Consider the following 17,759-nt stretch of genomic DNA (forward strand, 5'->3'; position numbering starts at 1 on the left):
TGGAAAGGCTTGTCTTTGTGTTATTTTGGAGCAAAGGAAGACAACTTCCACTTATCTTACGAAAAACCACTTACACTACTTTCCTTTTACAAAGTTATATTTGATTGAATGGGTGTACAGATCATTAGAGTGTCTTGTGAATTAGAGTAGAACACAACTTTTCATGTGCCTTGAAGGCTCAACATACATTTAAGATTACAATATATTTTATTTATCTCAATGCCATCTTGTCTTTTGTTTTCATTCTTAGAGGGTGTGAGTGCTCCTTGACAGTCAATTTACCACCAAGCCACAATACCAAAACATAAAAGGCCCTGTCCACGGCAGGTGAAGCCATTTATTTGTTGTCACACCTTGCCATTTTCTTGTATTCAACAGCTTCCATTTAATGTCTGCACATATGGAAACCAACACCCGAAGACATTTTATGTTCCGTGACTTATTCCGTACTTCATCTTTCATGTCCACCCCAAATCCTGTATCATTTCAGTGGCACTTCTCCCCTATTAGGCAATGATACAAAATGTGCTCCCCTTTTTTGAACTTTATCAATGTACTCTGTCAATCCTATCTGGTAAGGATCCCACACCATGCAGCAGTATTCTAAAAGTGGACATACAACCTTAGTGTAAGCAGTCTCTTTAGTAGATCTGCTACGCTCTGTAAATATTTGGTTGACCTTCCCCACAACATTTTCTATGCATTCCTTCCAATTTAAGTTGTTCATAATTGTAATTCCTAGGAATCTAATTGTATTTAAGGCCTTTTAGATTTGACTGATTTATTGTTTAACTGAAATTTAACAGCTTCCTTTTAGCACTCATGTGGATAACCCCACACTTTTCGCTATTTAGGGTCAATTGCCAATTTTTGTACGATACAGTTACCTTTTCTGAATCATTTTGCAATTTGTTTTGATCTTCTGATGACTTTACTAGTCGATAAATGACTGCCTCATCTGCAAACAACCTAAGATGGCTGCTCAGATTGTCTCCTAAATCGTTTATATAGATAAAGTACAGCAAAGAACCTATAACACTATCTTGGGGAATGCCAGAAATCATATCTGTTTTACTCAATGTCTTTATGTCAGTTACTACAAACTGTGACCTTTCTGACAGGAAGTCACGAATCCAGTGACATAACCGAGATGATATTCCATAAGCATGCAATTTCACCAGAATCCACTTTTGTAGTACAGTGTCTAAAGCCTTCTGGAAATCTAGAAATAAGGAATCAATTTGAAATCCCTTGTTGATAGCACTCAACACTTCATGCGTTTGTGTTTCACAAGAACGATGTTTTCTAAATCCATGTTGACTGTGTGTCAATAGACCATTCTTTTCAAGGTACCTCCTAATGTTCGAACACAATATATGTTCCATAATCCTGCTGTATATTGATGTTAATGACATGGGCCTGCAATTTAGTAGATTACTCCTACTACCTTTTTTTAATATTGGTGTGACCTATGCAACTTTCCAGTCTTTGGGTACGGATCTTTCGTCAAGTGAACGGATGTATTAGATTATTAAGTCTGGAGCTAGTGTATCAGCATACTCTGAAAGGGAACCTAACTGGTATACAGTCTTGCCTGGAAGGCTTGCTTTTGTTAAGTGATTTACGTTGCTTCGCTAGTCCAAGGATATCTACTTCTACGTTACTCATGTAGGCAGCTGTTCTTGATTCGAATTCTGGAATATTTACTTCATCTTCTTTGGCGAAGAAATGTCAGAATGCTGTGTTTAGTTACTCTGCTTTGGCAGCACTGTTATCTATAGTATTTCCATTGTTATCGCATAGAAAAGGCATTGATTGTGCCTTGCCGCTAGCATACTTCACGTACGACCAGAATCCCTTTGGATTTACTCCCAGGTTTTGAGACAAACTTGCATTGTGGAAACTGTTATAAGCATCTCGCGTTGAAGTCCGCACTAAATTTCAAACTTCTATAAGAGATTGCCAATCTTGGAGATTTTGCATCCATTTAAATTTGGCATGTTTTTCGTTTTTTCTGCAACAATGTTCTGACCCGTTTTGTGTACCAAGGAGGATCAGCTCCATCATTTGTTAATTTATTTGGTATAAATACCTGAATTGCTGCCGATTCTATTTCTTTGAATTCAAGCCACATCTGTCCTACACTTACATTTTTAATTTGGAAGGAGTGGAGATTCTCTCTCAGGAAGGCGTCAAGTGAATTTTTATTTGTTTTTGGAATGGGTATATTTTTCGTTTATTTTTGTAGGATTTGGGGTTACAATATTCAACCTTGCTATGACAGACCTGTGTTCACTAATCCCTGTATCCATTTTCATGCTTGTTATTAGCTCAGGATTATTTGTTGCAAATCGGTCAAGTGTGTTTTCACAAGTCTTGACTATTCACGTGGGCTCATGAAGTAACTGCTCAAAATAATTTTCAGAGATTGCATTTAGCTTGACTTCGGATGGTGTTTTATGCATACATCCAGATTTAAGTATATATTTTTGCCAACATATCGAGGGTAAATTAAAGTCATCACCAACTATAATTGTATGAGTCAGGTACATGTTTGAAATTAAACTCAAGTTTTCTTTGAACCTTTCAGCAGTTGTACCTTCTGAATTGGGAATTAAATGATCCAAATATTATTTTATTCCCGTTTCCAAGAATGACCTCTGCCCTTACTAACTCACAGATACCACCTACGTCAATTTTGTGACAAGATAAACTACTTCTAACAGCAACAAACATGCCAGCACCAACTGTGTTTAGCCTATCCTTTCAGAACACTGTTAGTTTTTTCGCAAAAATTTCAGCCGAACTTACCTTCGGCTTTAGCCAGCTTTCAGTGCCTATAACAGATGGCCACCTCAGACAGAACCATTACTTCAGCAGTCATTTTATTAACAGCATGTTGCGCGCAAATGATATTAGGAATATATTGTCTGTCAAGATTGTAGTTGCTAATAAAACAGTCGCTGCAGTTGTTCTCAAAGTGGATAACACGTTGCATTTTCAGTTCCTACGGCAGTTGTCTTACAGATCGATTCAGCTGTTCCTTCTCAGTTCAGCTGTTCCTTGTCAGTCTTGTGTCATCCTTTATTTCTGGCCACCCTTGGGTTTTGACCTCCCTTTTTAAATTCTGTTTCCGGAGTGTGAGCCATTTAGGGAAGAACTTCCTACCTACAGCCTCTCGCAAAGGTTCCCCTCTCTCTCGACCCCTATCATTCTCCTTTCTTCCCCACCATAGCCCCCCCCCTCTCCCCTCCTCAATCTCCCTTCTTCCGCACCATAACCCCCCCTCATCACTCCTCATTATCCCTTCTTCCCCACCATAGTGCCCTCACCCTTCTTGCTAGGTCACTAGCACATGTAACTAGTCCATGTGGCGAAGAGTACCCATCTGGCTATGCTTCCTGAGCTACCTGAGCTATCACTGTCTCATGTATGCCTAGGAGCAGTTGTTCGAGTTGTTGGGGCATCAGGATGCCCACCAACTACCACAGTGCTGGCTGGGTGGCGCTCAAGGGGTGAACCCCTGATTGCAGTCAGTGGCACCAGGACAGATACTCGGCACATAAAGTGTGCTAAGCTCCGTACTTCTGGCCACTCTTGCACAGCCGTCTCTTCAGACAGGAGTGATTCTCTCTCTGCTTCTTCTTTTATTTCCTCGGCCATCCGTGTTCTGGCCAACCTCTGGGAAGAGGGCAAGGTCTGCCAGCTTGGGATGAAACCCTGTCCTCATTATTTGGTTTGTTCCAGGACAGATGGGAAGACTTACCAAACCATCAGAGGTTAGTGTCATGAAGTCAACTCACTTAGTAAGATGCCATCTGGTTTCGTACTTTTTAAAAACTCTCCTGCCAGTAACTCTGCTTCCCATTGTGCTTGCAAGCACTTTGTGGCTTCTTGGTGAACTTTATTCCTCACCAGTCCTTAAATATGACCCAGGGCATTATATTCCACAGGGATCTCCTCCTTCAGTCTAATGAGAAACTCGGACTAATGTGCAATGGTGTGATGTACAGAGAATCCAGAGAGGTCCTAAGGGCAGTTGTATTGATACCAGCACTTTCATCCTGACCTTTGAGGAGGATACCCTTCCAGAAAAAGTCAAAGTTATGGCTTACCATTGTGACATGACACCCTATATTGCCTCCCACGTGCAGCGTATGCATTTTGGTCACACATCTTCACAGTATGAGGTGAATCCTATTTGTGGTGACTGTGACCACCCTCTGCATGTGGGGAGTCCTTGCACCCCACCACTCAAGGACATGAGTGGTTCTGGCCCACATTATACTCATTCACCAGATTGCGCGACCTATAAAAAGGAAAGAAACATTTATGAATTCAAAAGTGTCAGCCGTGTATCCACTTTGAGACCTGACAGAAATTTGACTGTCTCCTCCCGGTATCTTTAACGTCTACCTTTGCTTCTGTTTCACCCTTTCCTCCTCCTCCTCCTCCTCCTCCTCCTCCTCCTTTCCTTTGTCCTGTCCCCCTTCCTTTTCCTCGTCCCTAGCAGTTTCCTTTACCTCCCATCACTGAAATGCTCCTTCTCTGTGGCCAGAAAAGAAATGGTCTTATCTAGCACCCACTGGTGATGGAGCTCCCTCTAGGAACCCCTCCCCCCCCCCCCCCCCCTAGCAGCATCTTCATGTCAAGAAGCCTGTTACTTGGAGTAGGTTATGGGACCCAAGCCCTGTGGGCTTCAAGGCCACCTATTCTCTTTTCAATCCTGTTATTTCTGCAACTTGCTGTCCTCTCAATCATATCCCGTCCAGCCCTCTGAAGGAGAAGAATTTGATGATGTGAAACCCTTGGGACAAGATTCCTCCCCCCCACATGCCGCCACAGCCCCCACCCCCTCCCTCCCTCCCTGTCCTCCCGGAGATTCACAACACTTTTGTGAGTATATGCTTGGCACACATAGGTCCCTTGCCATTCCAATAGTCCTTCCTTTTCCTTACTGCAGTTCTATCCTCCTCCTATTCTTTCTCCCCCTTTTACTTACTGCAATTCTATCCTCCTCCTATTCTTTCTCCCCTCCATTGAGGACCATGTATAATCAGACAACCAAACCTTTCAAAAAGTATCGGAAGCCTTAGGCGGATTTCCTTTTTTCTTTCTCTCCTTTCTTGTTGTTCTGACTTCTTCAGTCCTTCCTCCTCTTCGGCGTTTCAGGTCTCCGTTTTTGTCTTTCTTGCTCCCCATGCATATGCCTGAAGGCTGCCTCATGCATTTGGCGTGTAAAAGGCAGTGGGGTAAAGCGTAACCCGCAGCACCCAGGTCGACAGGTAGGGCTCATGCATACCCCCGGTAAAGGCCAGTCCCAAGGAGGGGTGATGCTTGAGCTGTTACCTTCCCAATTGCCAAATGGTCGCTTTGTCTGGAGTTTAGGAGGTGTGACCTGAGGTGTGCATGGTCATGTAAGATAGGTGTTCTCCACCCTGTGGGAGCTCCCAGATGGAAGTAGTGTGCTATTGGAGACCCTGGCAATCACAGGGAATTCACCTGCAATGAGTATGTCATCTCCATCTAGCACAAACTCCGTCTAATAAGTGGAAATGGAATAAGGCCAAAGACATGATGAATCTTCCAGTTTGCACCCTGCTGCCTCGTGGTGTCACACACAGGAGAATGTCTAAACTTTTCTGCAGTGAATCCATTCGTCATTCAGAAAGGTGAGGATACAGTTGCTGGCCCACTTAATTCCTGCACTCGATTATGCAATGGAACTCTGCTTCTAGAGGCAGATGGTGCTTTTCAAGACCAAAAACTGCTTAAAGCTATGCTCCTCTGCAGATACCCTGTTCATGTAGAGGCTCATAGAACAATGTGTTAGTCACGTGGTGTCATATATGTACACTCTGCAGCTTGATGGTATGATTGAGGGAGATATACAACATTCTCTCTGTGATCAGGGTGTAACCACAGCCTATCGAGTTATGAAGAGGGTTGATGCAGAATTCATGCCTACCCCACCCCCTCTTCTTAACATTTGATCCAGTGGAGCTCCCTTCGAAGATCAAGGCGGGATATGCAGTCATCAGTGTTGGACCCTACATACTGAACCCGCTGCGTTGCCACCAGTGTCAGCATTATAGCCATACTCATTCACATTTCCTGTAAAAATGCTGCCAAATGTGTCAGTTTCATGAGGGAAATTTCCCACCTCCTCCTCCCCGCTGCATCAACTGCACTGACAACCAAGCTGCTTCATCCCACAAATGCCCTGTGTACCTTGATGAGTTCTGGAAACTAATTTTAAAGAAATGAAAAATAAATTTGTTTAATAAATGACAAAGAATTGGAGCTTTAAAAGCAATTGGATTTCAGATTTATCTGTAATCTTTTTATTCGCAGATGATGGACAAGTGTTTTTATTCATATAGGTGAATAATGTTTAGAATAATACTTGTTGATTATGAGTATTGAATAGTAATTTACACATGTAGTCGTTGTTCATCGTTTGCATAAACTGATCATCAGCTGGCTGACTAAATTGGCTGCTTAATATTGCGGCTGCCTAGTGCTTAGACCCCAGATCACTGAGACCGTCCGCCTATAGACATTTTTGTGTTCCATTTGTTATGCTGTAAATCAAGAAAAGTTGTGCTCAAAGTTAGTTTCAGCACTGCAATGCGTTACCGTATTTACTCGAATCTAAGCCGCACTTTTTTTCCGGTTTTAGTAATCCAAAAAATCGCCTGCGGTTTAGAATCGAGTGCAAAGTAAGCGGAAGTTCTGAAAAACGTTGGTAGGTGCCGCCACAACTAACTCCTGCCGTCGAATATATGCAGCGCTACACAGGCATGGTTTGCAGGCACAAAGATAAATACTGGCGCCAAAACCTCTGCGTCAGTAAATAAATTTAAAAAAAAGGTGGAACACGAGCTTTTTTCTCCGCCCCGAGTTTCGACCACTGCATTTTCATACATTATCCAACGAAGTAAATACAAATTTCGTATTGTTCATCTTCGAATGGAGCAGCATTTCAATGTACTACGAAAATCCGACTGGCAAGATTGTTTGGGATGTTTGTCAATATGGTCAACTCTACGTTCTGAATTTTTTCCTACCTGTGAGAAGAGATGGTTGCTAATAGGAACTTTTATGAATTGTGAATCACATGCAGTATTCTCTTCACCATAAGAATAATATGAATATAAACATTTTGCCATGTATTGTTTCGTATTTGCTACTACCTCATTTAAATCCTGTCTGCCTAATAACCTTCGAAACTAGTGTGAGACAACAGCAAATACGGAAGAATATACATATCATGTCATGTTTATATTCGTATTATTCTTATGCCTAATAGTGATACAATCAGAAATGAACCACGGCAATTGACTAGATTTTTAAATCTAAGATGACTAATTTCTATGCAGAATTTAATGTACACGAGAAGCGTCTGCAAAGATCTTCAAACGGAGAAAAATTTTAGCTAAACTCTCGTTCAGAACATCTATCATATGCAGTCTGTTATTTGGTTCTTGTTGATCATTATCAAAGAAAGCAGCAGTGTAAGTAACAACTACTACCAGTCTCTTGCCATTGTTTCGCTAATCAGACAATTCCTCTATTTTTTTGTTGTAAGCGGCGGTAGTGCGCACAAAAGCAAGCCATGCCGCGAGCGGCGACAGGTCATAAACACTCATTATCAGAATGCGTCAAACAATGCATGACACAGTACAATAATGCATTTTCAGCTTAGAGTGACGTAAACACCTATAACAAAGAGAACGGCGCTTATCAGATCAAAGAAAAATAAGCAACCGATTCAAACCAGACGAAGCACGTGAAAAAGGAAGGGTATACATATAAATACGGACGGAGCACCTGACGCATAGCAAAGGCTACCTGGTAAAGCTTAACTGCTAAGCTTACGACTCGAATCAAACTACTGTAGCTGTATCGTCATTCATTCGACCTAAATTGTGTCTCATATTACAATAGACCAACTTTGTTTCGATTTGGAGGTGCGGCCTAAAACTTTTTCTCCCCTTGAATTTCGAGTCTCAAATTTCAGGTGCGGCATAGATTCGGGAATTTTTTTTTTTTTTTTTTTTCCTTGATTTCGAGTCTCATTTTTCAGGTGCAGCTTAGATTCGAGTGCGGCTTAGATTCGAGTAAATACGGTACTCGGCATGGTGGTATTCTCGTGACTTCCTCCCACCTCTGAACAGATACAGCCAGCTAGTGGTGATCCACATATCAACAAATACTTCAAAATATGGTGCAACTTGACTTAGCATTGTTGTCATTGTTTTAGGCAAAAGAAGCAGTAAGATCAGAGAAAATCATAGGACCAACCGAGGATCGAACCCTAAGTCTAAGTCTTGTAGTCTGGAACTTAAGCCATTGAGCCACAAAGGCACATTTCTGGACAAACCTTTGATAATGTATTTACAGAACAGAACCTCACTGGCTAAAGGAACAAATACTAATTCTGTACAAGAAGTAAACAAAGAAATTACAGTTACATTATATGTTATTCATTATTTAATTTAAAGATAATTTATTGGCAAATAAATTTGTTTGAGTGACCTACGTATTCGAATAATATCAAGAGAGAAATATATTCAAATAATATTCACGTCTCTCACCATTACACCTTTTGCTGTTTTCCTCTTTCTGTCTGTATTATCAAATATAATGAGTCCTACTAGTTCACTTGCTCGATTTACTCACAAAAGAATACGGTGTAGCTGGATTGAAGTTTTTTAGTTTATCATAAACAAAGTTTACAGTAATAATCTGTCATCACACTTTTGGTATAAATCCGTTTAATTTGTTCTGTTCAAAATGTGTTGAAGTGTCAGCGTGATTTTAGCAGCTGACTGAAAGCGAACATTAATTCACCAGCTACTATTTCACAGAAATATGCAGTTCCACAACTGAAACAATGGACTTCAATAATGTTCAATATTCAGTTATCCCTTTAATTTTTGTTATACTGTGGTAATGCTTGGTGACACTCAGGTATACAGTGCACATTATCTTCATAGAAAACATGGAAAATTGACAGCTAAAAAGAAATTCTAATTCTAAATGTGTTTGAACACTTACCATAAGCATTAGTGCCACTACGTTGTGTTGAAACTGTATTGGTGGAGTCTGTGGTTTCTTACCTGCATGGCAAGGCCACATGACTGTTGCCCGTCGCTCTGTGAGTGAGCGGAGTGTGACACCAAGTGAATGAACTGTCAGCCGCGTGCTTTCAAGTGTGCATGCATTATGAGTGATGTACATGAGCACTATTAATGTGGATTGACCACACAGCTGCAATGCTCTAGAGAGAGCCCTTCACCACACTGACATTGTGTAGAGGTCCACGTTCATCTTGGACTTAGTTCACTTCCCAAGGTCACTACTCTAGAGTAGACCTGTCCCTTTAAGTTTCTCGAATTTTGCACGCAGCTTGGAGACAGCACCTTCATCTATTCTGATGGCTCTAAAACTGACTGTGGGGTCCAGTGCACTTTTGTCATTGACAGCAAACATTTTTGTACTGACTTCTAGATCAGTTCTCAATTACTGCAGAGCTTTCCACCTTCTATCAGGCCACCCAGTACATCTGACAACACAACCTTCTTAATTGTGTATTATGTTATGATTCCCTTAGTGTCACACTGATTCCCTTGTGTCATTCTGGCATTAACACTCTTCTTTCTATATGAGAACAAACTCCAGGAAGTTAAACACCTCCCTACAACTTGTTCCTCGAATTGCAAGGAAATACTTATAGCTAGGCTGCATATTGGAGGCTGTCCTTTCAATCACTGTCATTTGTTAAATGGAAATCGCACACCACTCTGTGCCTACTACAACCAACCATTGACAGTGTGCCATTTTTTTTACCCAGTGCCGATTTTATGACCATTTATGTTTTAATGTATGTTTGTCATCTGAATTATCAGATAATTTAGCAGATACAGCACAAGCTGTAGGTTGTGGTATACTAGCCGGCCAGTGTGGCCGAGTGGTTCTAGGCGCTTCAGTCTGGAACCGCGCGACCGCTACAGTCGCAGGTTCGAATCCTGCCTCGGGCATGGCTGTGTGTGATGTCCTTAGGTTAGTTAGGTTTAAGTGGTTCTAAGTTCTAGGGGACTGATGACCTCATATGTTAAGTCCCATAGTGCTCAGAGCCATTTGAACCATTTTTTGTGGTATACTTTTTATTTCTCATAATAATATGGCACAGGAAATTTAATCTTCAACCATTTGAGCAACCTCCTCAAAGGAGAAGTGATCATTTTAGCTATGCCTCTACTCCAGTTGATTAGGCTTTGAGTATCACTGACTTCAAATTCGTTTGTAATTGACCATTTAAAGTTATGATCTCAGCTGTTTCGCACTTGAAAGCAACAACAAAACAAACTGACATATCACCCCTTCCTCTCAATCAGGGTGTGCTCTTACATTAATGGATGTCACTCCGTACTTACCAGTGATGGACACTGACTCGGCACGGTGACCGATTGTGGCCCGATCGACATCCATCCTGACGCTTGTACTACTTTCCTCCGAAGGAACTCTAATGGTTACATTCCAGAATTGCAGTCTCTTCCTTATCTCTACTCTGGAACTTATGTTATATTGCAGGAATCTAATTTTGTGGGTACTCATTTGCTGACTCTTGGTGGTTTCTAAGCCTTCTGCCAGAACTGCATCGGCCCTCTGCGAGCCTCTGGTGGTGTCTGTATGTTGATCAGCATAGACATTGTTAGTTCCCTGGTTCCTCTTCATACTGAACTCGGTTCCATGTAGACTCTGCAGTAACGATTTGCAATCTTTATCCCCCACCCCCATGACTAGCCTTCTACACTTTGTACTCTTCTTGCCATCCTTTGACAGGTCCCACTTCCCCTTCCTTCTCCTTGGGGATTTTAAACGTACATGACCCTCTGTGAGTGCGGTGCTTGTTCTATGTTTCTCCAGCACTGGAGCCCCCACACACTTTAGCGTGACAATAAGCACTTTCTCGACCATTGATCTTTTCATCTCTAGTTCAGATTCCGCACCTCTGTTTAATGGGGATTTAATGACAATTTGTGCAACAACGATCATTTTCTGATCGTCTTATCTTTTCTTCAACATCACTTGCTTAGACGCCCTCCTCGGTGGGCCTTCGCTGATGCCATCCTTTTGGCAGCTACTTTGGTGATTTCTTCTTTTTCGGGTTCTCCCCAAAATTGCTGCTACTATCAAAGACTGCTGTCGGGTCCTCCAACACTACAAAGGGCAACCATCTCTCGACCATAACCTTGCCTTTAAATGGTTTCATGCCTGGGCCCATTATCTAATTAAATGCCAGGAAAGGGTTATTTGAGAATGAAATTTTGCTGCCATAGGATTGCATACTCCTTTTTTGCAGGTAAGGCCAAAGATCAGGGGCATTTTCGGCTGCTGTCCTGCAGGTGTCCAGGAATATCCCTAAATAGTGTCATCCTCAATAGGCTGGATGCGTTTGTAGAGCATTCTGCTCGGCATTTCACCTTGCATCAATGCACTATCCACCTGTGTTCCATCTTCTCAAACAACATCTGTAACGGCTCCCTTTATGATTCGTTTCTCGTTGCCTGGAGCCTTATAATGCCCCATTTAGCAAGTGGGAATTCGCCAGTGCAATTGCTCCCCACCCTGACACGACTCCTGGACAGGACCGGGTGCACAACCAAATACTTCAACATTCATCAGTAGCTAGCCAATGTCATATACTTGCTCTAAACTGCCTCTTCAGATGAACAACTATTGTTCGATCAGTTTAATGAAAGTACTTTGCAAGTTACTTGAATATACAGTGAATCGAAGGCTGTAATGGCTCCTTGAATCCCGGGGCCTCTTGGCTTCGATCCAGGGTGGTTTTCGCTGAGGCTATGTTACTGCAGATAATTTAGTCCATCTGGATTCTGTTATCCGAATGACTTTTGTCCAGCATCAACACCTTCTTGCAGTATTCATCGATCTGCAAATAACTTAAGATACCAAGTGGCACCACCACATCCTTGCCATCTTGCATGAGTGAGGCTTCCCTAGTCCACTCCTGATTTTTATCCAAAACTTCCTTTCATGCTGTGCTTTTCAGGTGCAGGTTGGCACTTCCTGTAGCACCACCCATCTGCAGGGTACTGTTTTGAATGTGTGTCTGTTTTTAGTGGCTATCAGTGGTCTGGTGCTGCCCTACGGTGTCGCTCTCTTTGTATGAGGATCAGTTTTGCATTTATTTGTATTTTTCTGCATTGGGTGTTGCTGAACGCAGACTGCAGGGAGCAATACACAGAGTGCAATTTTGGGCTCTAACTCGTGGCTTCCATTTTTTGGCTGCCAAGACCTGTGTTATGAATCTCTGTTATCACCATACAGTCCATCCCCATTCAGATCTGTATCTTGATGGGCCATCCCTCAACCTGATGATCTCAGACTGTTTTTTAGGACTGGTCTTTGATGCCTTCTTAACGTGGCTTACCCATCTTTGTTGACTAATGTGGACATCTTGGTTGCGCGTCAATGCTCTTCAGTGTCTCAGCAACACAAACTGGGGAATGGACTGCTCTACAGTGATGTGGCTCTACACAACATAGATCCAATCAAATCTAGATTATGGAAGATTTCCTTCACCATCTTCGATTCAATCAGTATGTGTGCTCTGTCTGTAATCACCTGTGTTGACGGGTCATTAAACCCCAATCTTCCTTCCATCCTTGAATAAACTATCATTTTTGCAACCTGTACATTGTAGCAGGACAGGATATTGTGAACAAGCAGGTGTTTGTGTGCGAATGTTTATTCTGCATTAGTTAGCTCTGAATGAAGAAATCGTCTGAAAGTTTTGTTTTCTTATGTACCTATTGACCACTCATTACCTCAGCTATATGATGAATGATTAGTTTTACTCCTTCCATTATTTTTCAAGAAAGCACTGTAAACAGAAACCAATTCCCCACATGAAGCTTGGCGGACCATTGCCAGTTGTGAACAGCTGAAACATGTGGTGCAGTTTTAAGAGTGACAGAGAAACTGTGGATATTAAAGAATGCAAGGGCAAGGAAAAATCCAGCTTGGTAGTGAAAGACTATTTTTCAACTAAAAAAATGTACGTTTTTTTGACAGTGCACGTTGTCCAGTGTTTCTTCATTGAGTAGATTCCATCTGTAAAGTATGATTCTAGAAAGTTACAAAATATTGAACTACAGTTGTCATAAATCTCCCCGTTGCTCTGGAAGTTTTCCAATTGCAAATTTCTCTAGATTTTGCAATGGACGGAAGTCAGTAATTGAATGCCTAGACATGTGAATAGGGCAGATGTTCAAACAACCAAATGAGGTGGCACTGTGGTTAAGACCCCTTTAGTAGGTTCAGGTTTCAGTTATGTTTCCAGCCATCCAGATGTGGGCTTTCTGTGGCTTCCCTAAATCACTCAGTGCAGGTTCTGGGAAGATTCCTTTGAAAATACAGCGTCAGTATCCAAAGATCTTAGTTTCCAGATAACACATGGGTCCCCTCTTATCTGGTAGTCTGAGTGGCCTGTTCCTCTCTGCTCCTTGAGGAAGAAACTTAGTATCTCCAAAAAGCTGCAGTGTGTGTGTGTGTGTGTGTGTGTGTGTGTGTGTGTGTGTGTGTGTGTGTGAGCGCGCGCGCGCGCGCGCCAGCAATACAATGAAATAATATTGACTGCTGAAGAAAAGTAGTGGCCTGCCATTCTGTCTCTTTGTAACTAAACAAAGTTTGTTAGATTTAATTGCAGGTCCAGTGTGTTTACAGTATACTATATCACTTAATGTGCACACATGGAGCACTTTACAAAGGTTGAGCATATTGGATATTTAACACTGTTGCTCTTTAGCTGTAGTGGAGTAGGATATGCTTGGCTACATTACTGTCATAGATGGTGGTATGTGAAAGATGTGATTTATAGGACAAATAGTTGAGGACAAGAGTGGCTTATAGATAGGCAGAAATGTTTTGTGGGTTAGATGGGTAGCTGATTACCTGCAAACACTGGTAATAAGCCATATTTAGCAATGGATTGAGATGTATTTCTAATTATTAATTTATTAGATGATAAACAGTGAGAATAAATAGTTCACTATTATTATTATTATTATTATTATCAGTACTGTCACTCACTCACTTCATTTGGTGTATGTTACAGCTCTGTTCTTGTTGAATATGCAAAATCAGGCGTATCAGTCCAGGACACTATTCCACACAAGGTAAAACTTAGTTCAATACTATATTTTGAGTTGTATTGTATGGAAATGTGGTAAAAATTGCATAGTGATTATGGATGGTGTATTTCTAAAAATACATTTAATTTGGAATTTTGCTAGACCTTGTAACCATTGAGCTGAATTCGTTTAGTAAGGGATATAAAGAAGTTAGCACCAGAGTAGTGATGGAATGCATTTTTTGCAGCTGCCACAGACTAGTGACCATTTGTTTAAGAATCCCCCAAGGCAAAGAAAAAAGTACATTAAAAGGCTGGCATACCATTTTCACTCTTTTGACAGTAGAATGTTTTTAGGTCCGATATGTCATTGCATGTTAACATTATTTAGCAATTTGTTACTGTTTTTGTCATATTAATATACTCATTTTACCATTACTGCATTAGTGTCTACTATGTGCTTTTCTTTTCAGTTTTTGATATTTACTGCTTAAGCTGATGTCATATTATAGTAGAGATATGTTCTTTCTAGTGATGTGAGAGGAAAAATATTTGAACTTCCATTATGTTGTGTTGTCACATGACTTAGAACTATCTTCAAGTTGATAGCAATTTGTACTCTTCCTGGTGTAGTAAGAGACCAGTAAGTACATGTTATCGATCCCTGTTTGCTGGAATACAAATCTCTCAACTTTTCCTTTTCATCTGTGTATGAATGTATTAAATGAGGAGGACCTCACATGGAAGGTTCTGGTTTCCTCTGCTTGGGTACCAGAGGCCTGAGAAATATGTACTGAGGGGAGGGGATGGTACTAAATGAATCTTAGTAGTAAAGGGAGTTACAGGAAGAGCACAAGGTTTAAATTGTGCACCGGTTTGGCTGTCTAGATTCGATAGGTTAATAATTATGACACGTCCGTAGGAGGCAGATAGGAGTTAGTAGACTGACAATTAAACAGTGCAGTGGTATTGTTAAACATTACTAACAAAGTGGTGAAAATTTAGTTGCTTACATCCGTAAAGTGCCTCAAATTTTTGGTGGAAATAATGCTCCAAAATCACCAATTGAAGATTCATGAATAATGAAGATGAGGGGGAATGCATCGCTAATGTGTCATTATTCTGTGTGCGTTGTGGTCTGGAGGAGTCATCGGACCATTTTTCCTTGAAAACAATGCAGGTAATGCATGAATGGTAAATGCGGAATGTTACTGTAATGTGATAACCTAGTTCTTTAAGCCTCAGTTTGAAGATACTATGTGGTTTCAGCAGAACGGTGCCAATTTCATTGCTGCCCATGAAACATTGGCATTATTGTACAAATCTTTTTTTTATCATGTTATCTCTATATTGATGACCAGGCTAGTGACCATGATCTTGCAATTTAATATCGATAAACTTTCTTGTAGGGTTTTCTGAACCTTTCTGTGTACACCAACAAGCCCACATACCATCCAAGCATTAAAGGCCAAAATTGAATGCTGCATCAAAGAAATACTGTTACTGTAAATTTCACAGGAAGAGTATGCATATGGCTTAAAGCCATGGTATCCATTTACTGTATGTGCTGTTCCATCCATAATTTTCAGATGTCTACGTAATAAATCGGTACATATTTCAATAAATTTTTACAGAAAACCACTTTTATTTCAAATTCAAATCTTGTGCTCTAATGGTGTATGTATATGTTTTGGAATGTAATTGAAGGAAACTTCCACTTTATGTTAGATGCTGTTTGTCTGTGCTTTACGTGTACACATTTCAGAACCTTATATGCTGTCTTCAGTGTTTGTTATTATTATTATTATTATTATACCTTACATAACCCTCTTTCATATGGCTTGTCATACTTTTGAATGCTGTTATCTTGTTCACCATTGTATTAGATCTGTTATCAAGATGTATTTCATTCAGTACCGCTCTTGTAACTATTAAACAAACATTGAGTTGTACAGTAACATGTGAGCTGAGTGTGAAAACTTTGTTTCTGTGGTGAAATAAAATAAAAACATTACTGTGTGAGCTGCAGTGAAGAGAATAAGTCTTTGTAACACATGTAGTGCAAAGATAAACAGGATGACAGTACTATAAACTATGGCCAGCTATATAAAATATGTTAACTATTATACACAATATGTGTGAGGGGATGTCTCAAATGGGGTGGGTAGAGGGAGGAAAAAAAAAGCCTGGAATTGGGAGGAGGGACTGGGAAAGGATGGCTAACTGCTCGGAGTAAGACAGCAGTTGTTCTGGATTGGAATGTGGGACAAAAAGCAGCAGGTGCACAGGATAGGAATATGGCACACAGGTATTGGGGCTGGTGAGTTTGTGTGGCACACGATGACAAAAATGTGGAAAAGTGGATTTGGAGGGTGTGACAGAGCAGAGGAAAGGGAGAGTGGTGGGTACACAGTGTAGTTACAGTGGGTTATGGAGATTGAGACAAAGAGGTTTAATAGAATGAAGGATGTGTTGCAAAAATAATTCCCATATACACAGCAGAGAAAAACTGGTATTGCGGGGAACGATCCAGATGGTACAGTTCTGAAGCAGCCAGTGATCGCGTGTTTTTTTGTGCTCAGCAGTATGTTCAATTCAGCTCTTGGCCACATTTAGCTACGGCCATTCATCCTTTTAGACGGCTTGTTGGTGGTGATGCTCACATAAAATGATGTGCAGACATTGCAGCAGAGTTGGTATATGATGTGGGTGCTTTCACATGTGGCCCTGCCTGTGATGGGAAAGGATAAGCCTTTGACAGAACTAGACTAGCATGTACTGGGTGGGTGGATTAGGCAAGTGGCTTTTGCAGCATCCTGTAGCACAGATCACGTCTGCTTTGGTCATAGTGTATGCTATCCTCAAACCATTTGTCAGCCAGATCACAGTTAATAGACATCCCAGCCACAAATATTTATATTTCATCTCAAAATTGACTGCCATTCCTCAGACATTGCTTCTGACATAATTTCATGTCCATCCTGTTTTTCACCCTGTGCACGAAGATATCTAACTCTCAAATGAAAATCCTCGTGTCACTGAACTATTGTACAGCCTTGAACATAGTTTATTTGTGCCTTCTATTTCTCAAAACTGGTTAGCTTTACAACCAGCTGACGCTTCCATTTGTCTATTTTCCATGGCTACTTCACCCCATCCTGCCTCCGTGCTGCAGGTATCCCTGAACCACCTTTGCTCCTTCCACAAGGTACCGTCACTGTACAATCCCAACTATTACACCATATCTCCCAGACTTTACTCTGTTAGCACCTGGAGGAGTGCTCTAGACACTAGCTCGAAAAATAATCGAAGTTGTTGACATCCTACCCCTACCTTGGGATACTATTACACATCAGCACCTACACCTTCCCCAAGTAAACCAATTCGCCAATACCTCAGAGCATCCAGGCCCTGCATTGCTGTCCTTCACACATGACAAAGCTTCCAAAACTCCCAACACTATAAGAAACACAGAACTTAAGCAAACATAAAACATTGTTGTCATCTTATTCACGAAAGAGCCTCAATTGCACTGAAGTTTCAGTCTTATCCAGGTACCCCACCTTTAATCCCTTACCCAAATTCAACTATGCTT

At 41.1% G+C, this 17,759-nt stretch overlaps 1 protein-coding gene across 4 annotated transcripts in view; it reads left to right on the forward strand.

The window, feature by feature from the left end:
* LOC126457111 (RING finger protein 17) overlaps nt 1–17,759 on the forward strand; it is a 505,497-nt gene that overhangs the window by 375,061 nt on the left and 112,677 nt on the right. For all 4 annotated transcript variants that reach the window (XM_050093159.1, XM_050093158.1, XM_050093161.1 and 1 more), the window contains one exon: nt 14,150–14,210. In XM_050093159.1, the coding sequence (XP_049949116.1) occupies nt 14,150–14,210 (61 nt within the window). The remainder of the gene's footprint in view (nt 1–14,149; nt 14,211–17,759) is intronic.

Source organism: Schistocerca serialis, chromosome 2 (genome assembly GCF_023864345.2).
Source record: "Schistocerca serialis cubense isolate TAMUIC-IGC-003099 chromosome 2, iqSchSeri2.2, whole genome shotgun sequence".
Lineage (NCBI taxonomy): Eukaryota > Metazoa > Arthropoda > Insecta > Orthoptera > Acrididae > Schistocerca > Schistocerca serialis.